This window comes from Macrosteles quadrilineatus, unplaced genomic scaffold (assembly GCF_028750875.1).
Source record: "Macrosteles quadrilineatus isolate MER2022 unplaced genomic scaffold, UCM_ALF_1.0 Scaffold_1__1_contigs__length_201487025, whole genome shotgun sequence".
NCBI lineage: Eukaryota > Metazoa > Arthropoda > Insecta > Hemiptera > Cicadellidae > Macrosteles > Macrosteles quadrilineatus.
Genome location: NW_026542594.1, coordinates 66,626,202 through 66,653,647, shown reverse-complemented (window position 1 = coordinate 66,653,647; position 27,446 = coordinate 66,626,202). Strand labels below are relative to the sequence as shown.

At 36.0% G+C, this 27,446-nt stretch overlaps 1 protein-coding gene across 1 annotated transcript in view; it reads right to left on the bottom strand.

Annotated features, from left to right (window-relative positions):
- Window positions 1-27,446, bottom strand: part of LOC128983455 (transmembrane 9 superfamily member 3-like) — a 68,531-nt gene that overhangs the window by 39,237 nt on the left and 1,848 nt on the right. The window contains exons 2-5 of the mRNA XM_054402752.1: window positions 21,956-22,151; window positions 20,995-21,117; window positions 12,290-12,534; window positions 11,627-11,758 (exon numbers count right to left, since the gene is read on the bottom strand). Of these exons, the coding sequence (XP_054258727.1) occupies window positions 11,627-11,758; window positions 12,290-12,534; window positions 20,995-21,117; window positions 21,956-22,151 (696 nt within the window). The remainder of the gene's footprint in view (window positions 1-11,626; window positions 11,759-12,289; window positions 12,535-20,994; window positions 21,118-21,955; window positions 22,152-27,446) is intronic.

Genomic DNA, 27,446 nt, shown 5'->3' with positions numbered 1-27,446 from the left:
AAGTTCTGTTCAGCTTTTTGAATTTCCTCTGGTTGAAGTTCTGGTATATTTCCAAAATCTACGTTGACCGTTTTCAGTTTCTTTTTGGTGATGGTGGTAGTATGGGACCTTAGCATGCTAACAAATCTGTGTACCCATGCTAATACACGTGTCACTTTTTCCCAAGAAGAAAAGTTTTCAACTGTCAGAAGAGGAGGGGTTTCATCACTGTTCACAACTCCGACGAATTTCTTCTTTCTTTCTTCATTTTCCTTGACTTGTAGTGTGGACGGTTGTATTGGCCAACTTCTTGTAACCAGTCTTGCCATTTTTTACTAAGTTCTATCGAAAGAACTTCGTCCCACGTTATGTTTGTTCGCCAAATGTCCTGAACAAGCATTCTCCCTTTTATAGTAGTAGGTACAACTAATCCCAATGGATCAAAAATGGACATAGCTCCTCTTAAAACTTCTCGTTTGGTCGGATACCTTGTTTCAACTAACTGTACCTTTTCGGCGTTCCGGTGAAATGAAAAGTGGTCAGTTTCAGCATCCCACCACATTCCGAGGATACGTTCTGTAGGTAGACGACTTTCAGGTTGCAGTAGTTTTGTAGAGTTTGTCTTCAAATATTCCGGTATTTCAAGTAAAATTTCTTTTGAATTTGACAACCAGTTACAGATTTTAAAACCTCCGGACTTGTGAATTTCTGTTATCTGTTGTATTCTAATTCTAGCTTCTTCTTCTGTATCAGTAGAGTCTAGTAGATCGTCCATGTATTCACTGCAGAGGATCGCTTTACTTGCTTCTGGGTAAATTTGTAGAAACCTCTTGGCGTTGCTGTTTACTACATACAAGGCAGTACTCGGGGAACACGTTGATCCAAATATCATTGCTTCCATGATATAGGTATCTGGTTTGTTGTTCGGATCTTCTCTCCATAGAAACCTTTGCGAATCGACATCTTCTTTTCTGATACGTACTTGATGAAACATTTCTTGTATGTCACCTGCGATCGCAAATTTTCTTAATCTGAATTTGAGAAGTACTGCTGGCAGAGGGTTCAAAAGGTCAGGACCACTAAGCAAACCATCATTGAATGACACACCATTCGCTTTAGCAGCTGCGTCAAATACTAACCTCAGTTTGTCAGGTTTGTTTGGATTTATTACCCCAAAATGAGGCAGATAATAAGTCCGGTCATTTATAACATTAGCTTCGTCATCACGTAGTTTTCTGATGTAACCTTTTTCTTCATAATCAGTGATCTTGGCTTTGTATTTGTTATGAAAGTTTTCGTCTCTTGCCATCTTCCTTTCAATACCCTTAAGCCTTTTCAGCGCATTTTCATAGCTCGGTGGATATTTAAAGTCTTCTGACTTCCATAGTAGGCCGGATTCATACCTATCCCCTACTTTTTTGGTCGTATCTTCTAAAATCTTGAGGGCTTTTTCGTCTTCAACTGATTTCACATTGTCATCTTCTACTAGGGACACGCCATAATTCTCGATTTCAAAAGAATCTTTGATAATATCATGAAGTTTTTCACTTTCAAAAGACGTTAAAGTGAATTGACTATCTACTTGCCCAATGTGTTCATGACATTTCCCGTGCAATGTCCAGCCTAAACGGCTCCAAGACAAGACTGGAGAGTTGGGAGGACCTTCAATTATTTTCCTTGCTAGAATAAGGTCACAGTTGTCTTGACCTATAAGTATTGTAGGTTTCAAATTTGCTGACGGTAAAGGTTGAACAATTGACCGTAAGTGAGACCACTTCTTTTTCAGTTTGACAGTATCCACCATTTGTTTTGTTAAGTCCAATGGTGACTGGGTTCGTACATTGTTTAATGTAAATACTTCGTCCTCATATAACCCTTTAATTTTAACTTTCACAGTCATGGATGTTGGGTCGAAATGTTGGGTTGCATTGGACCAGCATGTCGTGAGGGGTTCAATACTACCGTTGACGCCTAATTTATCGGCTGTAGCTGAATCCAACAAAGATACTGTTGACCCGTCGTCTAAGAGTGCGTAAGTGTCGATCTGACAACTTGGGCCATATAATGTCACTGGACATACTCTTAGTAGAACACGGTTATTAACAACATGACTGCTAATAATTTCTTTATTTTGCGGTTCGCTGTCCTGTTTGGGAAACCTCTCAATTTTGTCAGTATGGAGGAGACGATGGTGAAACAACCTGCACCCATTTATCCCACAAACCTTTTTTACTTTACATTTTTGGAGCTGGTGACGTCGAAAGCAGAAGAAACATAGTTTCTTTTCGACAATCATTTTCCATCTCTGCGATACATCTGCCTTCCTGAAAACTCCACATCGTTCACTTTCGTGGCTGTCGAGACAAAACATACAGTTAAACTGTTTGTCTTCGGTAGAACTGGTATAAACCGGCTTTATGTCAGTTTTCTTCTGCCAGAGTTTCTCTTCTGTAGGACGAAAGTAAATACTCAGGATTGAGCATTGTTTTTCCAACCAAGTGGAAAACTCCTTCAAGTCGGGACTGCTTAGAGCATTATTACTTACATGTTCAGCCCACCTGTATTTTAAACTATAGGGAAGTTTGTTGAGACATTCATTTAGTAAGTAAGGATTTAATACATAATTTTCTAGATGTAATGACTCTGCTGTAGCAGTAAAATTCAAAATATTTGTCGAAAACTCAACAAGACTTGTAGTGTCGTCTTCCTTGACAGAAGGTAGCCTTCGAGTCTTTTTTAACATTGACTCCAAAATGAGTTCTGGTCTACCAAAACGCATCTGTAAGGTCTTGATAATTGACTTAAGATTTTGACTTGAGACAAAAAGAGGCTTAACCATTCTAAATGCTTCTCCCTCTAGGCAATTCCTTACTCTTATGAGGTTGTCATCCTCACTAAAAAGATAGGCAGTTTTTTCATACGCCAAAAAAAATATCGGCCATTCATCAGGCTTGCCACTGAAGCTTGGAAGTTTTTGACGAAATGAAACAGGCTGTATAGCTTTTTGGAAGGTATCCGCAAGCTTTTGCACGGCTGAGGTCATGATGGCTGATGAGGACTTAAGAACTGTCGGTTCTTTTTCATTCAACCACCTTTCAACCTTGCTTTGCGGTTCTTCCTCATCATCAAGATTTATGCTAAGTCCTACCTTGGTTTCAGATCGATTACTAGGGCGGCTTGACTGTTGACTGCCACACACTGAAGCAGACTCAAGCTCAGCTCTCGCTGTCAGCAGTTGCTTCTGTCGTTCTAGTTCTCTAGCTTCCATTCGTCGTTGTCGCTCCATTTCTTCAACTTGTCGTTGTCGTTGTCGCTCCATTTCTTCAACTTGTCGTTGTCGCTCCATTTCTCTTTCCTCATGGGCTCTTTCCAATTTCTGTATTTCTTCCAGCTTCTTCAACTCCACTTCCATTAATCGTCGTCTACTAGAAGAAGTACTAGATTTGGCAGATACTGATGGTTGGTCATTACTTGGCTTTGGATTAACAGTTTTGTCGTTGTTATTCCCAATTGCTGGAGTATATCTGTCTGGAGGGTGTCTTTCCCTCTCTGATCTCCTTATTGACATGATAAAGTCGGGTTTCGGCACCAAATGTAAAAAATATTAAAGACAGACAAGCCTTTGACAAAAAAGATGTGTATATTTATTGGACATTATTTACAATCATAATAATAATTAAACATGTGTTAGTTCAATTAAAATAAAGAAGGCAGGCATAAATTAAACATATTAAAGAACACTAATCAATGAGTCAATATGAAACATATTACAGGCACGTTCTGTTGCCTTTTCTATCGGCACTAATAACTTGTTGTCTTTACATTCATTGTCACAACACTCGATCACCCGTCTAATTATATCCCTCTCTCCACTATACAGGGGAGTTTTAAATGAGTTCCCCCCTACTTTTTTCTACATTTCTTAAGATATCAACTCCAGACCACGTCAGATCATTGTAGAGTAGTAAGTACTTCATTTTGACTGGGTATAAATTTTTGGCCGCCATATTGGATACAAAGTTTTTTTTCAAATGTAACGGTAGGGTTGTGACCCATCGTTTTAAACTACTTTTTTATGCTGAATACGATGCTGCAATTCGTTTTTAAAAATCTCGATCCATTCTAAAGTTATGAGAACGTTTTATAACATTATTTTTAGCCCATTTTAACATTGTGCATTTAGAAACTAAGAACATAATCGCAAAATAGTGCTGGATAAAGATTTATGTATATTATGTGGTGTATACTTATCTTTATCTAGCACTATTTTGAGATTATGTTTTACCCTAGATTGATAAGAGCGTTGTGGAAATCTTCAGTTTCCAACCCAGCGGTGTCCGGCTCATCATCTTTATTAGTGAGAAGCTTCTTCCACGAGTTTACTATTGTTGATGGCTTCAGCTCTCTCACAGCCGCTGCAAAATTGAAGATCATCGATCTGATGTTGTACTCTTTCAGATTCTGCAATGTCTTTTCACCTCTTCTGTCTTCTTCTCCTTCAGCTGGTTCCTCGACTTCCAAAATTTCATGCAAAAGCTTCTTTTTGTATAGGCGTTTAACTGCGTAGATAACGCCTTGATCCATAGGCTGGATTAATGATGTAGTGTTGGCTGGCAAAAACATACATTTAATCTTTCTGTCCTCACTTGTCATTTTTTCTACTGATGGATGTGCAGGACAGTTGTCAAGTAAAACTAGGGCCTTCACTTCATCTTTAGGAATTTTTAAAACTTCCGTTTGATGTTTTATAATTTCTGGCACTGCCTTTTTGTGGAACCACTCCATTGTGATGTCTGAAGTAAACCAGGCACTTTTTGAACTGAAGTAGTGCACTGGTAGCTTGTCCATTACATTCTTTATAGCCCGAGGCTGTTTACTTTTACCCACAATCACAGGTTTCAGCATGTGACTTCCATCAGCGTTTGCACATAACAATGCAGAAACTCTATCCTTACTAATCTTTCTTCCCGGTGTGTTTTTTTCAGCTTTAGAGGCTTGGGTTGTGTCGGGTAATGCTCTCCAATACAACCCAGTCTCATCATAATTGTAGAGTTGTGACAGCTGTATTTGTCCTGTTTTTAAAAGTTCATCCAATTCAATTCTGAATGGCTCAACTTCATCAACATTTGCACTGAGACTTTCTCCACAGACTTTTTTGTTTGTGATGTTATGGCGCCTTCTGAACCTGAACAGCCATCCTGAACTAGCTTTAAAGCCTGTAATGTTTAACTGTTTAGCTAATCTTTCTGCAGCAGCTTGAATTTCAATCCCTCGTACAGTCATTCCAGAAGAACGAAGTTGGCAAAACCATTTATAAACAGCATCGTCCAGGGATGGATCTGAAGGAAGACGCATTTTTTTCACTGAACTTGCCTCTTTTTCAACATTAAACTTAAGAACAAATTTTCTCAGGTTGTCCTTTTTCTTTCTTATGTCTGAGACTGTCTGTTTCGCTATTTTATATTCTGTACAAATGCTTGAAACAGTAGCTCCATCTTCAAGTTTTTCTATAATTTTCAATTTATCATTAAGAGACAGAGACACGTGTTTTCGTTTTTTACAATCCACTGGTTTACTTAAAGACATTTCTAATCTTCCATTAACACACCTCAAATACAGTTCACATTAGTGTACACACAAACCCATGCACAATTACAAAAACTCGTAACAACGCAACTAAAACGTAATGGTTAGAAACAGTACACAGCAGTGCTACCTCTGTGACCTCTGTGGAGCAACTGACGGCCTGACACGAGCAGGAGGAACACAATCGTGTGACTGAGCTACTATTGGCTGACAGTATCCATGGCAACGGCACGTACGCCTTGCGCTGTGACAGTAACCATGGCAACGGCACGTACGCCTTGCCTGTGACTGCCCCCTCCACCATCCGCCCGCACTCGGCACACTCACATCGCCGGGCGCAGTCGTACAGTGACGATCGCGTGCTACTAATCAGCATTCTGCGCATTAAAACTGCGATCCAATGGCTGTTCGGATTAAGCGAAGTCCGTATTAATGGGGTCCGGATTAACGAGGGTTTACTGTACTTACTACTCTACAATGATCTGACGTGGTCCGGAGTTGATATCTTAAGAAATTTAGAAAAAAGTAGGGGGGGAACTCATTTAAAACTCACCCTGTATGTATAGTAGCACCACGTTTTCTTAAATCCATAGCTGCAAGGACCGTCCAAAACAAAACAGAACTCAATACGCAAACATAAGAGACTGCACTGAATCAAATGACGTGACCACATGATGATAATCCACTTACCAAAACAAAGATATGAGTAATTATGTTTACAACAGTTGTTTACAGACAGACATCGAGGCGAGGCGCCCAGATGCTTAGCGCCTGCAAATAGAGCGCGATACCCTCCAAACATAGCTGCGTATCGCTCTGGCTCAAGGGACTTCTTTACTCTCGCAGACAGAAAAGTCAAAGTCAATATCAAAGTCATCTTCAATTTTGTCATTATCCATATCACTTATTTACTTAAAGAATCACATAAAAAAGTCATGGAGTTCGTCACATCACCAGAATGGAGTCGGAGATCATAATCCATTTTGTACAACTCACTACGCACGCACAGCAAACAATCAGCAAATAACCTTTTGTTAATAAAATGTTTGTTATTTTATGGTTTTTATGGGAAAACAACATAAGTTACAATAACTTTTGAACTGTAGTTTTACGGAAATCGGATTTGTATCATTTTGTTCAGAATTTAAAGGACTATAACATACTAAGTTTTTAAGAAAATCATTCAGGCCATTTTTGAGAAAATCTGATTTTTTTGTTTTTTCATGGGGTTTTATGGGAAAATCCCCATTAACCCTCCAAGTGTCTCTAGTTTTGGTCTTAATGTTCGCCCATTTATTGCGCAATCGCAGGGTTTTATTAAAATGTATCTTAGAAACTTAAAAACAATGTAAAGTATACTGTTTTATATATAATTTTGTTTGGAAAATTATGGGCTTCAATGTAACATATAAAACATAAAAAAAAAATGTTCAACAATTTATGTGGGGTTAACATTTCTCAAAAATTATAAAAAAATGAAAAAAATGTATGTTTGCGCTCAATAAATTGTTATAATTTATAGGTCTAAAAATATCTTAAAATAACCACTTTGTTCAGAATTTTATGAGGATTCCAAAAATATAATAATATAAGGAAGTAGGTTTTCAAATAAATAAGTTATGGGCAAAAAACAGATTTTGGTACATAGCGTTTAGCTAAGAATGCATAGCCTAACCATAGCTAGGAATCTGGCTGATAATTTACATCAATATCACTACATTCTTCTTCAGGATCATCAACCAGCCCTTCAAAATCACTGACTTAAATCTTCTTGTAATGCACCACGTATATCACTACTTTTGATTTTTAACACTAAAACAATGATAAACGTAATAAAACACATCAGTCATCGGTGCGAGGTTAACCAAGCTTTTTAAAAAATACGCACGTCAGCTGTCTGCTACAATATTTTCGGAACTAAAATGAAAAGCGTATAGAAACAGACATCAGGAGAAAGCTCTTAATCTGCTGAAAAAAACGATACCTAACTCCATCCAGTTCAATCCGATTCAGTCAGTCCCAGAGCCTTCGCCGTAACAGTGTTTGTGAGTCGCATAAGCGACACATAACACTAAAGCGGATGTGTTATGAGTCGCTTTTACGACACATAACACTCGGAGGGTTAAAAATTAAAATTAAGGACCATAACATACTAAGTAAAATCAAAACCAGTTTTTTTTCTAAAATCCTTTTTTTTTGTTTTATGGGGTTTTTAAGGGAAATAACGTAATTTTCTATAACTTTTGAACCGTAATTTTTACAGAAATAAGAGTCGTACCATTTTGTTCAGAAATTAAAGGGCTGCAACTTACTAAATTTTTATCAAAATCGTTCGGGCCATTTAAGATTGAAAATCAAAATTTCCAAAAAAATTTTAAAAAACGCCTGGAGATACCATGGTTTAGAACCTACACACCAAATTTCATCGAAATCGGACCATAGGTGTAGTTCCTAGCTCTGTTCACATCCAGACACACAGACATCACTTCAAAAACAACTTTTTTGGGGACCCAAAACGGATATATCCACTCAAAACTCAAATTCAAAAATTTTTGACGAAAACAATACTTTCTCCATATACTATGGTATAGCCGAGAAAGTAAAAAAACCAAAACATACGTTAAAAAATTAATTTTTCATTTGCAACCTCACGACAGCTGTTTCAGTTTAGTCAGAGAGAAACAACATAAAATAACGATAAAAATACATCGTTAAATGGCTTTCTACAATAGTCACCATGAAGCCCTGAATTAGCTGAACAGTTCGTGGGGTCTCATATCTTATAATTGGATAGCTTATATTAAACCCTTCTTCACACATTACATAACTACCATATCAACAATAAATCAAGATGTATAAAAAAAATTTATAAAAAAACAAAAAAATAAAAAAAACAATTTTATTATAGTAATTAAGAGGTGTGCCAGCCTGATATTTTCAGTCAAGCCAAACTAGAGGTAATAGCGTGATTATCTGCGGTCGAGGGGAAATCATCATCGACTTCTAGAATCTCTGTAAAATCCGGAATATCTTCCTGAGTAACGGAAACATCATCACTGTCTTTGGTGGTCAAAACATTAACGTGAAACTTTTTTACTTAGCTGGTTACAAAGGTCAAGGTTACAAAAAAATAAACATAATCATAAAATGTTAAGTATGCAATCAAAACTGAAAGAGATCAACTTCTGACCATGACATAACATAAATATGTGAATGTGACTGATAATCTTACAACCCAATACAACATAATTTTTCATAAACAACCAAAAAAAAATTAATTATCTAACACCAACATAAACACGAATATTAGATTAATTAGAACATTTAGTGGTCAATATTTCTTTGTGTTTAGTAAATATTGATGTGAAACTGAATTGTACCAGTTATAGTATTTAAGATACCTTTTGAAGTTAAGAATAAAATGTACTTGTTTCATTACTGTTAATGGTGATGTTTGCTCTGTTTCTACCAGCATGTTTGAAAACAACATTGAAAACAATAACAATGGCACAAAAAAATGTCAGCAGTTCAAAAAATAAAACTGCCAAAATCTTCAATTTCAAAACTTTTGAACCTCGAAACTTGGTGATCGAATCTCGAAACCGAAACTTTTCCTAAGTTTTGATGGTTTTGAGATTTGAGATTCGGTTTTGACACATCACTACATTAATCTAATCGTCATAAACAGTTCCCACACTCCGGACAGCTTGCCTTGACTAATTCCTTCACCACTTCCTACGTCGCGGACCTGTTTCCCTCCCTTCCCAAAGCATCATAGGATTGCAAATACCCTTATCTAATCGTCATAAACAGATCTTATACCCCGAAAAGCTCGCCTTTACTACTTCCTTCACCACTTCCTACGTCATGGACCTGTTTTCCTTCCTTCCAAAATAATTTTAGGAATGCAGATACCTTAATCTTATCGTCATAAACAGTTTCCACACTCCAGACTGCTCACCTTTACTACTTCCTTCACCACTTCCTACGTCACGGACCTCAAGCTAGTGTTGTCATTTGATTATATTTATGATTCATAGCGTTTCTGTTCTAATATCTGTGAAATAATGCTATTAACTATTTCTTTATCTACTGCATTCAAAAGTCGACAGCTGATCATATGTCTTTGTTTATGTGTCAAATACTGCTTCCATAAGGATTACATTGAAACTTTTAGACCCAGTGGGGCGGATTTCTGAGAGACATTTTTAACGCCATATAGATGTTGGCACTCACCGATATGGTCTTTATCACCATGCCAAATTTGAAAACGATTGATTTAGCCGTCAAGGAGGAGTTTGCATATTACGAAATGCATAAGAGTCGACGTATAAGAGCTTTGCTCGCTCCGCTCAAAAAATTGATGAGCAACCCCTAAACTTTATAATAACCTTGTATGGTAATGTAATTATATTTAGAATTGGTTAAGGTTTAAGAATTGTCCACAGCGATCTTTTAAAATAATTAGTTGGTGAGTGTAACATAACTTAAGTGTTATTCTCAGCATATTATAAGGGTTGCGCCAAAATAACCTGACGATTTTGAATACTATATAACTCAAGAACAAAATACAATTGTATGTATTAAACAATGTTATATTGTACACACTACTATGCCATTTTCATTTATGAAAAATTATATCACTTAGGTGATGACCTTCTCCTAAACGCAGGCTTCAGATTTTTTTGCATATTTGCAGTCACCTACGCCTGATGAATAGAAGCAATCTCTTCCCGGATACACTGCTTGAGTCCAGGGATGGTTCGAAGTTTTGAAACAAACACTTTGCTTTTTATGTAGGTATCCCCATAGCCAACAGTCACATGAAATTAAGTCTGAGGATCGAGCTGACCACAGAATATCACCAAACCAAGAGGTCATTTTACCGGGAAAGAGTTCACGCAAAACTGTCATTGAATAATTGGCTGTATGACAAATTACGCCGTCCTGTTTGAACCCATGTGTTGTTCATGTCTATCCCTCCTAACATTCACAGTTGTGGAACCAAAAACCCCTCAGTATTTCCAAATAGCGTTCCGAGTTTACAGTGACAGGGGGGTGTTCCCACTTTTGTCCTTAAAAACATATGACTCCAAACCGTGCCTAACACACTAGACAGTAACTTTCTTTCGACGAAGTGATGTTTTACCAAACATAACCTAAAAATGGCATAACATAAGCAATCGTTGACTACAACAATGAGGTCTCTAGCTTGTATAACAGCTGACTTATTACAAAACAGAAATTGTCAGGTTTTTTTTGCGCACCCTTTAGCTTATATTATATAGGCTAATGAAGTAATATTATTGTTACCAGTGTTAAGCCCCATTTGTAATTGATCAGAGATATAACTTACCCACTGAAATGAAAGGATTGTTCAGCTCTGGCATGCACTAGGGTACAAAAAAACAAGACAGAGAGGAGAAGAAAATGTGAACTGCACAAATTCATTAATGTATGCATGTTGCTGTATAACTACAAAAAAACTGTAATTTTCACATGGTGTAGAATTTACTAGTTTATAAGGAATAGTACAGCAAAAAAGTAATTAAATGTTTTTACTTGAACTTTTTCTTATAGGCCTTAAATACAAATTATCAAAACTGTCTTAACTTTTAATTCAGCCTACAGAATCATCTTGTAAAAATTCTTCTTTGGTGATTAAGTATGGTACTTTTATTGGCTAAATATTTTAAGCATTTTTTATAACATACTTTTTTGGGTTAATCCCAACAATTCAAGTCAGCCTACTTAACAATATTGTCAATAACAAAATTTGAATTGTTGGAAAGGTTGTTGACATCATGTACAATTTGCAACGCTGAACATTTCATAAAGATTCAGTCTTGCACTTGATTATGAATATCATCATCTACTGCATTAAACCTAATAGTTACTTAATAATAGTTAATAGTTAATTTAACCTAATAGTTACAACTAACTATATAATTTACAATTGAAAATACTGACATAAACAATTGTCAAAAGAAAATAAATATTACATAGCAAAGAAACAAAAATAATATCCCTATGGAATCTTTGGTTAAGTGTTATAACATACCATATCGTCCAGCTCTTCGTCCTTGCTGTAACGAGCATAGTCCTTCCTGAGAGTCCTCATAAGTATCATGGACACTAACCCCACCAGGAATATAACCATCATGAAACTGTTGAATATGCTGAACCAATGTATCTGTAAACCAGAACAAATAACTGAAACATCGTCATGATTATCTATTGATTCAGTCAGCAGCACACCAAGGGTTTTTGTTCTAGTATTGCTGCTAAAAGATTATTATTAGTTGAACTACTGATCATTCTTGTTCAACAGCTTGCAGGCTATGTGGACGGCAAATATATGGTAATGAGAAACCTCCAATCTCTTGAAAGGAAAGAAGTATCACTAATACCAATCTTACAAGAACAAATTACTACCACAAATTTGTAAAAAAATTACAAAGCTAAAACTTAACTCATTCGGGAGGCAAACAAACCCAGCAAGTAAATAAATATTGATTCATGGGAAAACATTTTTCTCAATACTTAAGGTCGAAGGTTGATTTTTTTTTAAGTTAATTATGTAGAACAAATCTTATCTGAAAGGAACTTACTGTAAAGATAAATGTTATAATTTACTTTGCATCAATTGCTCGTTGTCAAAACACAAATTTCATGATTGGACTAAATCTACTTCAAATTTGTTTTTATATGACTAAATAGTTACCCTGTGTTGGAAGAAATTAGGATCAAGATACTTGTCAAAGCGGTCTTCAAACTTGACAGACGAAGGTTTCCAGTTCACTTCATACGTGAATGGAATCCTTACACCAAGTTCCAGCTTAACTTTGTACTCAGACGTTAGGTTAACATCTACTATATGTTTCCCGTTGTAACCAATGTCAAACTTTTTATGGGTCCATATGTAGTAGTTCATTTGTCCATTCACTTCTTCCATTTCCCCCACAATACCTGTTTCAAAACATAAGTATTAACAGGTTCACTCTGACGTGTGCCATGTAATGTCAATTGAATTCCGGTCAAAAGTAAATAAAAATGTGTACTAAATACTACAGACTTAAAAAAAAATTGTTTATGAATAATGAAATGAAAAATCTATTGGATGTAGTACCAAAATAACATATGAATTATGCAAATAAAACTTTATACCACCCATGGTGCACGTGGGCCCATCGTTGTATCAATAAAAACACTGATCAATGTGCTTCACCCTTGGGCGTCAGTATAGCCTAAAACTTTATACCACCCGTGGTGCACGTGGGCCCATCGTTGTATCAATAAAAACACTGATCAATGTGCTTCACCCTTGGGCGTCAGTATAGCCTAAAACTTTATACCACCCATGGTGCACGTGGGCCCATCGTTGTATCAATAAAAACACTGATCAATGTGCTTCACCCTTGGGCGTCAGTATAGCCTAAAACTTTATACCACCCGTGGTGCACGTGGGCCCATCGTTGTATCAATAAAAACCACCCTTGGGCGTCAGTATAGCCTAAAACTTTATACCACCCATGGTGCACGTGGGCCCATCGTTGTATCAATAAAAACACTGATCAATGTGCTTCACCCTTGGGCGTCAGTATAGCCTAAAACTTTATACCACCCATGGTGCACGTGGGCCCATCGTTGTATCAATAAAAACACTGATCAATGTGCTTCACCCTTGGGCGTCAGTATAGCCTAAAACTTTATACCACCCATGGTGCACGTGGGCCCATCGTTGTATCAATAAAAACACTGATCAATGTGCTTCACCCTTGGGCGTCAGTATAGCCTAAAACTTTATACCACCCGTGGTGCACGTGGGCCCATCGTTGTATCAATAAAAACACTGATCAATGTGCTTCACCCTTGGGCGTCAGTATAGCCTAAAACTTTATACCACCCATGGTGCACGTGGGCCCATCGTTGTATCAATAAAAACACTGATCAATGTGCTTCACCCTTGGGCGTCAGTATAGCCTAAAACTTTATACCACCCATGGTGCACGTGGGCCCATCGTTGTATCAATAAAAACACTGATCAATGTGCTTCACCCTTGGGCGTCAGTATAGCCTAAAACGGTGTTTCATTAAGTTCTAATGACAGCTGCTTGAGTAGTAACTTACAGAGACAACCTGGCAGACAATTATCTTTTAAGCTAGTTGATGATTTGGCCGCTAGTCTAAAAAAAAACGGCTTCAGACAGTGACGATGCATAAGGCAAAGGGGTCATTCCATATGAAATCAACCAATAAAAAATTATTTTCAACCTGACCATCTTAGATTTTGATGAAATTTTGCATACTTGTTGTATTTTGAGTCCTGAATCCAAATATGCTTTTTAAAAAAATCTATCTTTTATAGTTTTTATAATATAAATATTTGAAAATGGTAAAAATTGGCGTTTTTTACCGTGCGCGCAAATCTAAAATGTTGTCTAGGATGAGTTCTATTAATCCTATCAAGTTGTACAATGGCTCATTTTAAAGAGGATTCAAATGCCTTTAATCTGATACCAAACTCAACCTATTTTGGTAAAAATTAACTTTTTTTTAAAATTTCAAAATATGTTTTTGAAAAAAAATTTAAGATAGTGTTTTTTGAAAAATTTGAAAATTACATATATTAAAGAATGTAATCTAGTAAGTACATTATAAAAATTTCAAAATGGGATGATAATGGGATCAGCAGTTATGATAAAAATACTTGACTATGGTTCACTGTTTCCAAGCATTTCGGCGCATACAGCGTGTAAGTACTAACCTAAATGTATCATTAAATAAGAGTCTATTAATTATATGATTAAAATTAAAAATATCTGCCTATATTTGAATTATGTATGTCATATTTTGCTATATATAAGCTAAATCTAGCAAGTAAACAACATTATTCAAGTTAACAGAGTTTCCGTCAACCTTTGAACAAATATGGACCAATGGGTTTTGGTTCAGGTTCCTCAGTCTTTTCCAGTTAGTTGTGTTGCAACGATTTACTGTAATCAATCTTTAAGTCTGCCTTTTCACTAGGCTGGAGACACTAGTCAGCCACTAGATCTGTGCAAAATCACATTGTGAAGCACTTTACGTTTACACTATCAGGTTGCAGCGACCCATCTCGACTGTAGCGACTCGGTCTTGAGACAAGAGGAAAGACTGACAAACATAAGTTAGACCTGTGTACCTGTCAAACAAATTACAACTTCTCAAGACGGGGTCGCTACTGCCGAGGTGGGTCGCTGCGACCTGATAGTGTAAACGTAAAGTGCTTCACAATGTGATTTTGCACAGATCTAGTGGCTGACTAGTGTCTCCAGCCTAGTGAAAAGGCAGACTTAAAGATTGATTACAGTAAATCGTTGCAACACAACTGGAAAATACTGAGGAACCTGAGCCAAAACCTATAGGTCCATGTTTGTCTGTCTTTCCTCTGGTGACAAGAGAGAGAGACAAACAAGCATTGATAATTTTGTCACACAATATACTGTGATCAATCTATTTAAATCCTGTAGTAACCTTATTATTGATACATACCTATATAATATTCCATGATAGCCTAATTATTTAGTTTTGGGGAAATATCTGCTCATAAGTACCTATAAATAATGTACCGGTATTCTCACTTTAACAATTAAAATTTTTTTAGTGAAAACTGATTTGTGGATTTAAATACCACAACCCACATACCACATTTCTGTATAACTTCTATTTTGATATGTCAAAAATTAAAAAAAGTTACGGAGAATTTTCAAAATGTCCATCCGGTTATTTTTTAACTTTGCAAGGGTATTTTTTAAATATCATAGCAGTCAAATAAAGGAATTGGATTATGGCTGCTAATAATAACTAAAGCTCAAAACATCTGTTTTCATTAGAAAAATCATTTAAAAAAATAACACTTAAAACTTAAAACCCAAGTATTTTGTTTTTCATGTCCGGGAAATTTTGCTCCAGAACTAAGGGTCGCGACGCCATAAGTAAGGATCAGCAAATTGGGTAATTTTTTCTTTCTTTTTTTTAAAAAGTTATTACTGCTTACAAAGTAATCAAAGCAGGTATTTTCTTAATCCCAGATAAATGGGCTATTCAATTATGGGTTTTAAGTCATAAATCATAAACTTACTGGGTTTGCTGTAGACATGGAAGTTTGGACGACTTTCTTTTACTAAAAAATTTCAGTGAAAAATAAGTATTTTTAATTTTTTGCAGAACCATAGTATGCACTATTAAATATTTTTTTAAGTAGAGTATTTATCTGGGAATAGAAAATTATAATAAACATTATCATTTAAAGATAAAATTAATATGAAAAAAAATAAAATATGAAAATTGGAAAGTTTGTTCAAAGTAGCCCCCATGTTCAAAGGTTGACGGAAACTCTGTTAACTTGAATAATGTTGTTTATTTGCTAGATTTAGTTTATATTAGAGCAAAATATGACATACATAGTTCAAATATAGGCAGATATTTTTAATTTTAATCATACAGTTAATAGACTCTTATTAAATGATACATTTACGTTAGTACGTACACGCTGTATGCACCAAAACGCTTGGAAACAGTGAACCATAGTCAAGTATTTTTATCATAACTGCTGATCCCATTATCATCCCATTTTGAAATTTTTATAATGTACTTACTAGATTACATTCTTTAACATATGAAATTTTCAAATTTTTCAAAAAACACTATCTTAAATTTTTTTTCAAAAACATATTTTGAAATTAAAAAAAAAAATTATTTTTTACCAAAGTAGGTTGAGTTTGGTATCAGATTAAAGGCATTTGAATCCTCTTTAAAATGAGCCATTGTACAACTTGATAGGACCAATAGAACTCATCCTAGACAACATTTTAGATTTGCGCGCACGGTAAAAAACGCCAATTTTTACCATTTTCAAATATTTATATCATAAAAACTATAAAAGATAGATTTTTTTAAAAAGCATATTTGGAATCAGGACTCAAAATACTACAAGTATGCAAAATTTCATCAAAATCCAAGATGGTCAGGTTGAGAGCCTTGTTGATTTGATATGGAATGACCCAAAGGTGTATGGTTATGACTTGTTTTATAAACCTAGTTTTTATTCAAATCAATATTTAGTTCATTTTTAATTTCTCCCCCATGCATAGTATATGGAGAAAGTATTGTTTTCATCAAAATGTTTGAGTTTGAGTTTTGGATGAAAATCCGTCTTAGGTCCCCCTGGATCCAAAAAAAAAATGGTTTTTGAAGTCGTATATCTGTGGGAATGGGTGGATGTGAACAGAGCAACAAACCACATCTGTGGTCCAATTTTTATGGTTTGTGGGTCCTAACTCAATGTATCTCCGGTGTTTTTTCAATTTTTTTTTAGTTAAAATTTTTTTTTAATAGAGATATTTCCACAAGAGAGCATAAAATAATGGAAAATCTGACTTCTAAAAAAGCGGCTAGAATGGTTTTGATTAAAATTGAGTATGTTATGGTTTTTTTTTATATTTAAAAAAACCGTATGACGCCCAATTCTGTAAAAATTGTGGTTTAAAACTTTTTCCAATTTTTGTGATTCAACCCATATGTCATAGATACTCCTACCACTTACCTATCATAAGGGTTTTTGGCAAGATAATGGGAGAAAGTATGTGTTAGTTTGCTAATATTGTTTACTTAGGCCTATATTTAAAATAGTTTTGTGTTGTAATAAATAAAAGCGCATTGTTGAAAACTTGGTGTTTTGTTACATTATTAAAATCCACGTTTGGTTCATGTTAACACGAACCCTGAATTAGTACTATCTGTAGATATGGTTCATGAGCCTACTAAACACAGATACACTAAAATCACTTACAGAAACTCCAAAATGCCATTTTGAAGTGTACCATAACCATAGTAACAATGTTCTCCAGTGGTGCACGTAGGATTTTAGGGCTCACAACCAGTAACTCCGGTGGTAAAAAAACATAGAGGTTTTATCAAAAGTTTAAAAGTCGGGGAAAAATGTTCTCAGTGAACATGTTAATAGTACAATTTATTTTTTACTATAAAAATATAGTATATAAAACAAAGTATAAATCTATATTTAAACATTTTAGGTTTCTCAATCAAGTTTGCAGTGTAAAAAGAAAACAATTAAATACTTTTAGAATAACTATAATTAAAATGGATTACAACACATGCATATAATAGTAGGCCTAATCCTTTGTTGCTGATTGAAGGTTACTCTGATGAATGATTCTGATGATGGTTCAGAAGAACCGAAACAAACATTTTCTCCCTAAGAATAACATGGGAACTTTGAAGGCCACTGGGGCAGAGCCCTGATGGAATTCCAAAGTTTTTTTGTTTGATGGCAAAACTACATGCTAAGACCTTTCTAACGACACCTTGAACATGGTGATCGATAGCACCATCACTCCAAAACAATTATGACAAAAATATGCCTAGCGTATTAAATATATAGATCTATAGATTTGACCAAAAAATAGATTTAAAATTTAAAAAATATTTTTCAAGGTTTGCTTGAAATTTTTTTATATACTAGGTGAAACCCGTCGAAATTGACGGTTACTTTCAAGGCTTACACTAATTCATCTAACTGCGATAAATTGAGTGAAATTATACCCCTTCTCGTTAGTCTAATAACATTCAAAGGCTCTCTAAGAGTTCAAGTTCTTACATATCTATACATTATTATGTTTTCCCTAAGCTGAATGAATACATCGAAGTAACCTCTCTGAAAAGTCTGCAGTATATTGCAGTTTTCCAGCTTAATGACTTTCTAAATCATGCACATATTTCTACATTAATATTGTAAAATGTTTTATCCAGTTGCTGTAAACCACTATTAATTTAACAAAATATGGGCACCGTGCTCTTCTGCGCTTGTATTATTTTGTATTGTATTACACCATCGAAGATTTTTCCAACGATTGAAAGCATGTATGACAATAATCTCATGAACCCATGATGATATGTTTAGAATATTATGACAAACTATAGGGAAAAGGTGTGAAAAAGTAAGACACCAACCCGTGAATTAGATTTAAGATAGTTCAATGAGAAATAATTGTCTATTGTGAAAAAAGGATTTTCCACTGATTTCGTAATCGGACGTTATATTTCAACACATGGCATCAGTGCCGGATTTAGGGTACTTGCGGCCCTAGGCCAAATTACTTGGGCGGCCCTCCCCCTGTGGTGGAAATTCCTTGCGATCGCAGAAATAATCGTGAATATTTCCAATGCATCAACAGGACATCATCGATAACCGTGATCGTGGATGAAATTGGGGCATCCCTCCTTAATCATAACAAAGCCATCATAGGTAATCATTACCGCGGCAAAATCATGAACTTTTCCCGCAGGCTGCTACAAAGGTGCATCATCCTTGATACTCGCGACCACGGCGAAATCGTCATCACATCCCGTGAGCTGTAACCTTGAGGACATCATCACCGTCACCCGCGACAGCAGTGAAATCGTGAACACCTCACGCATGCCGCAATCACGGCGACGTCATCACCATCAACCGCGGCCGTGGCAAAGTCGTGTTAAATAATCTCCCGTGGACTGCGATAATGAGGACACCATCATTGACACCCCCAGCCCCAGTAAAATCGGGAAAATTTCCCGTGGGCCGCAATCACGGACATCATCGACCTTTGCGACCGCTGCGAAATCGAGAACATCTTCCGTGGGCCGCAATCACGGGGACATCATCATCGACACCCACGGCCGCGGAGAAATCAAGAACATCTCCTGCGGGCCGCAATGACGGGAACATCTTCTTCAACACTCGCGACCGCGGCGAAATGGTGAACTTTTCCCACGGGCCACAATCACGGACATCACCGGCCTTCGCGACCGCTGCGAAATCGAGAAAATCTTCCGTGGGCCGAAGATGCATGTATCATCGACACCCGCAACCGTGGTGAAATATTGAACATATCCCGCGGGCCGCAATCACGGGGACGTGTTCACTTTCACCCGCGGCCGCGGCGAAATAGTGAACATATCCCGCGGGCCGCAATCACGGGGACGTGTTCACTTTCACCCGCGGCCGCGGCGAAATAGTGAACATCTCTCTCGGTCCACAATCACGGAGACATCATTATCGTCACCTGCAATCGCGGCAAACTGATGATTTAAAAAAAAGATTCTTATCTAAAAAAAAAATTTCAATCCTCTGCGGCCCCCTTTTGCTTGCGGCCCTAGGCCGCGGCCTAATTGGCCTAGTGGTAAATCCGGCACTGCATGGCATGATACAGAAGAAAATCAATTTTAAAATCAGAAAATAACACTGCAAATACTTCTTTTGGACAATTCAGTAACTCCCAATAAAAGTGTGTTGTTTTAAATACAATTTTAAAATTAACAGCTGTTTTATTAAAACGTTTTATCCACATGACCAAAATGTAAACAAATCTGTCGAGGGATCTTTAAGGGCTTCTGGGGCAGAGCCCTAACCTAATTTAATTAGTTTTTCTTTTGATAACTCATCTACAGACCAAGATCTTTCTTTGGACACCTCTACCAAGTTTCTACGCCTAGCCGTTCTCGCAAATTAGTGAAGACAAAGTTACCAATTAAATATTTAGACTCCCCCATGTTAATCTTATGGAAGAAACCCCAACTTTGATGGATGATCTTGTCCAAACTAATAAAGATATCAAAAAACGAAAAAGACTTTGCAAAACTACGGATCAGGGCAATTATTTTGACACTTTAATCATCAAAATCGGTCCAAAAATGAGGGAGGAGTTCTGTTCACAAAAATCGGCTCAGCGTATTATATATATAAATAGATATGCACATATAAAAATGCTTATGTACATTGAAAATTGCTATAAAATATTTTTTATTTAAAATTAGTGTCATATGAAAGGAAAATTTATGTAGATCAATTTAAGCACAAGTATTAGGTATTTATTTCATAAATTAAATTTTCAATGAGTTTTTTACTAAAACATTGTACATTGGCCCTTTTTTACTCAGTTCTAACTGCATGATACTTGATAAATACTCAGTCACGAATGGGTTAAGTATAAAACAGTAATTCGGAGGCTAAACAACTCTTTGAAAGTATAATACAAGCTGTTTTTAGTGTACACTTATTCAGGATTGTTTTAGGCTACATGTAATTTTTCTGTATTGAACCAATAGCTTAAGGCGAGTTTCTAATTACCTAGTCAGGGCACTATGACATAGCTTCAAGAAATTATTGGTTGAGAGAACTTGATCTGGGAACTCCAGGACTACTGTACTTTTCTCTAATACTGTAACCTGATGGAAACAACAGTCGTGCATTGCGCTATTACTTTCTCGTTTATATTTTGATTATTTAACAATCCTACGGAGTATGATTATAAAAGAAACCTTGTCCAAGTTCTAGTAGTAAGTGTCTGTTGTAATTGTAGTAAAGTAGTATTATTAAAGTCTACTTACCCCAAATTGGAAGGTCATCAATGTACATTTGATACCAGTAGTGATTCTTCACTGCATAAATAAATGCTTTAAGTTTCTCATCATTTAGCTGAATTTCACAGTACGGAGTCTTTGAAATGTCAGCTGGAACATAATGAAACACACAACAGTGACCAAGAGAGCTTTGACTGTCAGTACAATAACTGCCCAAATTCATGTCAGTTATTATTATTTGATTTAAGTTGATAAAAACAATGCAATTATGTGTTAGCTAATGACACTTTCTCAGCATTGATATTTGATGAGATAGACGGACATGTTAAGTGATGTTGAGTACTTTGATAAGTTATTCAGCTTAAGGCTAACACAATAGATACCAGTAAGAAATATAGCCTAGGCTACTTAGGAGATTGAGTGAGGCTACAAAAATATTGTTAACACTTTAAAAAATAATAAAATAAAAACATCTTTTAAAATAAAATATAATAAAACATAAACATCTTTTAGGCAAACCTGAGAAATTTATTGTTTTAAAATTTAAATTGAATATTGATACAGAATAATTATTCAGTAACAAAAATATAGGTATATATAGAACTCAGCAGGAAGTGGCGGCATCAAATTATGGTACATTGGTTGCCCATAAGCACAGAGGGTACTTTCGCTATGAGGGAAGCAGGTGTGCAGGTGTTCCATGAGCACAGTTGAAGTCGTTCACTAACTCACCTTCTAATCACCAATTCAAATCACTCCAAAGCGTGCCATAGTTAACTATTAAAACACGACCAAGTCAACTATTATAACACAACTAAATTAACTAGAATGTGTTTGACGTTATTTGGATGATTAATTGAAATCCAAAACAAATAATATTACACTAAAAAAATCTTAGACCTAAGATTTATTTTTATAATATAGGCCTAGGCCCTAATCTTAGAATATTGGTGTCAAATATTGTTTTGACAATAAATTTAATAAAAACCTTTGTATTCAATGTCCAATCCACTGAATTCCAGCTCTACTCCTTGTAGCGCTTCCCCCAAAGTCTCATGGTAGTGACTAATAGTTTCTTTGGTGCCCATGCAAAAGGGCAAAGAAAAGTAGGCATATGTTTCCTGCCTGTTGTGGTACGGGCCAACAGTGTTCATCCAAAGAACCACTTCATCATTTTCCTGATACTGTAAAAAGCACATTGGGACATAAGTTACAGCGTGGACATACTTTACAGTGCCATGTTAAAATACGAGAGCTATTTAGAAAGTATGGAACGTTATGGAATAAAATGAAAAGTTTGAGTAAGATAATAAATAACAAATAAAATAATATAGGCCTAAATATAAGGAATAATATAATTAAAAAATTATATAGCTACATTTGAAAGAGCAATTAAAATATACTTTAAGACATAGTTTCCAAAAAGATTGAGGCACTTATCAAGCGATGGACAAGCTTTGGATTTATGTTGGTGGCACGCAATTGGAGCTCCTTGTCCCCATAAAACCGCTATTCTGCAAACCAAATCTTCATTTTGGCAAACAAGGGAAAGTCACTCAAAGCAAGGTCTCAACTGTTGGGTGGTTAAAGGAAAATCTACCATGTAAATTATTAAGAATTACAATTTGCCAAGTAGATACTAAATGCACCATTTCTGGACAGGACTTTCTTCTATTACTAGTTTAAAATTTCCATACAATTCACAATTCATTTATTTAAGTACGTTTTAAGTGAATGACCAATAAACATTGTTTTACAGACCTCACACATCACAAGTACAGTAGTGGTCATATTCTATTGCAGCTCACTTTAAAAAATTTAATATTATGTTAAAGGGAAGCACGGCGAGTCAATGACACTTCTACTGTAACGGCTGAATAGTCAGTGACAAGGCAAACACATCTCTGTACTAGAAAGCACACGATTAGCATAGGAACAGGGTAAGACAGAAACGTTCCTTACTTTCTGAATAGCACTCTTGAGTTAATATATATTCAATTGAGCAGTCGTGTAGTTGAATAAACAAGAAAGATCCCACAGAGAATGTACAATACTATTTGTACAAAACATGATAATCTAAATAAATAAATTAAGTTAACAAGTTAAATTGCAAAAGACACTTTTTATATTTGATTTATCATTTAGGATGAGGACTCAACCCCACAGAAAATGACTAGGCCTACTCCCGACACACTTACATTTCCAGAATTTTCATCAACCTACAATGGGAAGAAATTGATTTTGGAGATTGAATTAAAGGTGAAAGATGCTAGAGTTATCGTTAATCTTTCTTCAGCACTGATTAAATTCCTGAATTGTGTACTGATCTTCGTTAAATGTGGCCTCAAATCGCGCAGTATCTCATCAAAAGATGTGATGGACAATCTATAATAAATAAAAACAGCTGACAATCACGCAATTCGTTCTTCATCCATTTATAATATCGTAAAATAAGGTCAACACAAGAGCGCACACGGAACTAGGCTCCGGGAAACCTGTTACATTACAGGGCGTTCTATTTTACACTAGGTATATTACACGGAAGCTACTTCCAGTAGTGACGCGAACACTCCCCAAGGTCTACTGACAACTGGGAAAGGGGTAAGAGTAACCTAAACCAATTCTGCAAAAGAGGTGTGTGAGGTACAGCAGGCAACAGCCCTGCCGAACGCAAATATATGAACCTGGGAGTAACCTCCGTGATGCGCCCGATGGAAGGTTAGTTAACGAGATCCCAAAAGAAATTAAATACATTGAAGATGTAGACAAATTCAAGATTCAACTAAAGGAGTATCTGTTGAAGAGGCCATATTACTCATTGACTGAGTATTTTGAAGAGGATTGAAAATGGCCACTATTATGACGACCACGGCGCAGTGACGCTTCCAGTGGGAAATTTTCAAGTAGGCCTATCAAGTATCAAGTAAGAATGATTTTAGGCTAAGGCAGTTAACAATGAGTTAAAGAAAAAGAGGTGAAACCACCCAGGGATTGGGGATTCTGCCTTTAACACTTTATCCACGATTTTGAAAAACCAGGGAAAGTGGCTGAAGGTAGATTAATCAATGAAAAGATGTAGGCCTAATGGTACGGTAACTTTGAAAACTTCGACAAATATGTTTAAGACTGGTTAAAAAAGAGTCAAGATTAAAACAATCCTAGGCCTATATCACGACCGATTTAGCAAGAGAAGGCCATTCCAGTAAGTAGCTATGCTATTTGTATGTGCGATAAATTGTTTTATCAGGGTGTCCACAGAAAATGTGTCCTTAGTTTCCATGACTTTCCATGACTATCCATGACCATTTACCATTGATTTCCATGACTCACGAGCTTTACTCGAAAATTATAAAACATTCACACACGAATAATAGGCCTACCGTCTAGACAAGTTATTTCACAGAAAATACTGAAATATTTATTTACATATAACACTGGAGTAATCAATTTTGCAAAAAATTTGTACAGTATTAAAATAAGGAAAGAAAAAAGAAAACCTAGCCTCCTCCATCCCCATAACTGGCCAAGTTCTCTATCCACTTTCTTTTTCCCTTTCTATAAAGACTACTTTTTATTTTTTATTTTTATCGAGTTTAGTGTGAGTTCACAGAATTTAGCTTTAAATTTAGCTAAGACAACTAAAAATATTATAACAATATTTGTATTGCAATTTGAGTTGTAATAATGAAGTTGTAACATTTAAATACAGTAGACCCCCTCTTAACCGACCCTAATGGGACCGGACCTAGGTCGGATAACTCAAAAGGTCGGATAAAACGGGCAATCCCTAAAATCATAACATAATGAAGTGCTATTCATTTGGAATTATATAATCGTTATTTTGAAGTCATACTTGCATTATTTATCAAATAAACTACTCTTATCTCCTTTTTCATATTGATAGAAAAGTCACAAATAAACACAAAACACAGTTAAGTCTAATAGGCCTAGGCCTACTTTCAGTGGAATATATTATTATAATACTAGGCAAGAGTCAATAAAATTCCTATTTTAATAACTTTAATACTGTAATGTATTAATTGATGCTTTCCAAATACATCGTAATACAGTACAGAAAATTTTGTCGACATTAAAGATACAAGCGACCATTTTGTTACAAAACAGGACGTTTATTTATAGCCTCTCACTGGAGGCTCCAGGCACAAAAACTATCTTGACCTTGGAGTTGTTAACCCCCTTTCCCCGCCTTCCTTACAAGTTGCGTTGTTTGTTTGCTCCGGCGATAAGATAATCAGTTCTCAAAATCGTAACGCACTTTATGATGTTATAAATTTGCCGCACAGATAACAAATCAGATCAGATGTGCTCGAGCTACGAACGATGATGACAAACTGACAATAGGCTATGCTATATTTTTTGTGCTCAACACAAAATAGCTTATTGTTAGTCATATCCTGTGGAGATAAGCGTATGGTTCAGTTCTCATCGCCCAGCAAGGGAGCGGAAATGCCGAGATTCCTAGAAAGCGGCGGTTAAACCGAGCTGCTCTCAAAGCAAGGTCGGTTAACCCTCCGAGTGTCCATAGTTTAGGCCTTAATGTCCACCTATTTTTGGCCCCTTTGCAAGGTTTTATTAAAACGGATCTGAGAAGCTTAAAACAATGTTAATTCTAATGTTCTATATACCATTTTGTTTGGAAAATCATGGGCTTCAATATTATATATAAAACATAAGGAACATTTTTTCAAAAAAAAATTTTTAGGTAAAAAAAATATAGCCCAATTTCAAAAATTTTCAAAAAAAAAAATAAGTTCGCGCTCAATGAAATTGTATAAATTATAGGCCTATAAATATTTGAAAATAGCCACTTTGTTCTAAATTTAATGAGGATTACAAATATATAATCATATAGCGAGGTAAGCTATCAAATAGATAAGTTATGAGCGAAAAACGGATTTCAGTACATAGCGTTTAGCTAAGAATGCATAGCCTAACCATAGCTAGGAATCTGGCTGATAATTTACATCAATATCACTACCTACTTCTTCAGGATCATCAACCAGCACTTCAAAACCACTTAAATCTTCTTATAATGCACCACGTATATCACTACTTTTGATTTTTAACACTAAAACAATGATAAACGTAATAAAACACATCAGTCATCGGTCCGGGGGAACCTAGCTGTTTACAAATACACGCACGTCAGCTGTCTGCTACAATATTTTCGGAACTAAAATGAATAGCGCTTAGAGACAGACCTCTGGAGAAAGCTTAGAATATTACGGAAAGAACGATACCTAACTCGATCCAGTTCAATCCGATTCAGTCAGTCATAGAGCCTTCGCCGTAAACGATGTTTGTGCGTCTTAAACTCGACGCGTGACCCTACACAAAGTGTGTTGTGCGTCTTAAACTCGACGCGTGACCCTCGGAGGGTTAAAACAAACTGTATTATTTTACGATCGAAGGCGGATAATCCAATTATCGGTTAATACGAGGTCGGTTAAGAGGGGGTCTACTGTATAGGCTACACTACTGTCGCAACAATATCCTACAAAATATTAAATTAAATTATATGATAAAGTACCAGTGACAGTGTGAGGTACCAAATTTTAAGGGGGGTAAAAAACGTACTGCTAATCAACAAACACCATAACTTACCAGTTTTCATCCACAATAGCCTACTCCTAGACCTATGTGTTGGCCATAGCTTGGGCTATGGGCCAAAGAACGTAGGCCTACTTTTAATAACAGTGAAGTACACAAACACACCCAAAACTACATATTTATTCATAATAGCACTTCGTTTCCCATAATAAAGGTAACCGACCGACTTTACCTGTATATATCACTGACAACGACGACATAACCTCAAACTGGTGTTTGTTGACTGACGATGACAGACGATAACTAGACTGAATCCCCGTTCAGCTGTTGGCTAGTTTTCAAAATCACCACCGGAGCGCTTAAGCCGCGGCCGAGGAAATCGGGATTTGAGCCGGACAAGATTATTCGCTGTTTGACCACCGACTAGCTCGCACGAGTTACGAATACGATGACGACACTACGATAGTATTACGAAGGTTAAGTTAGCTACCATACTAGTTAGGCCCCTTTTTACGTTTTACGTTATTTCTGTTTTATCTTACGCATACTTAACTTATTATACCTTTTCGGTTTATTAAAATTCCGTTTCGAATTATCTAAATTTAATATCTTAACTCGAGTCTTGACCCGCCAGTTCCTGCCTGCCAGTGACTAACTTAGCGGTGGCTATCGTTTATTTAATTTTAATTAATTAGTTTTGAAATTATGATTTCTCCGTTCGCTTAACAAATAATTATCACGTCTGAATTATAACTCGTTTTCATCGTCCCGAGACTTGTCATCTAAGTTCTAAACCCCGTCTTTGGGGGGTGAAAGAATCAAGTCTTGGGAGCAGCTGATTTGAACAATCAAACCGCTACGCTAACAATTAAGTTAAATCTATTTTAAATCATCCCACGATGAATTCT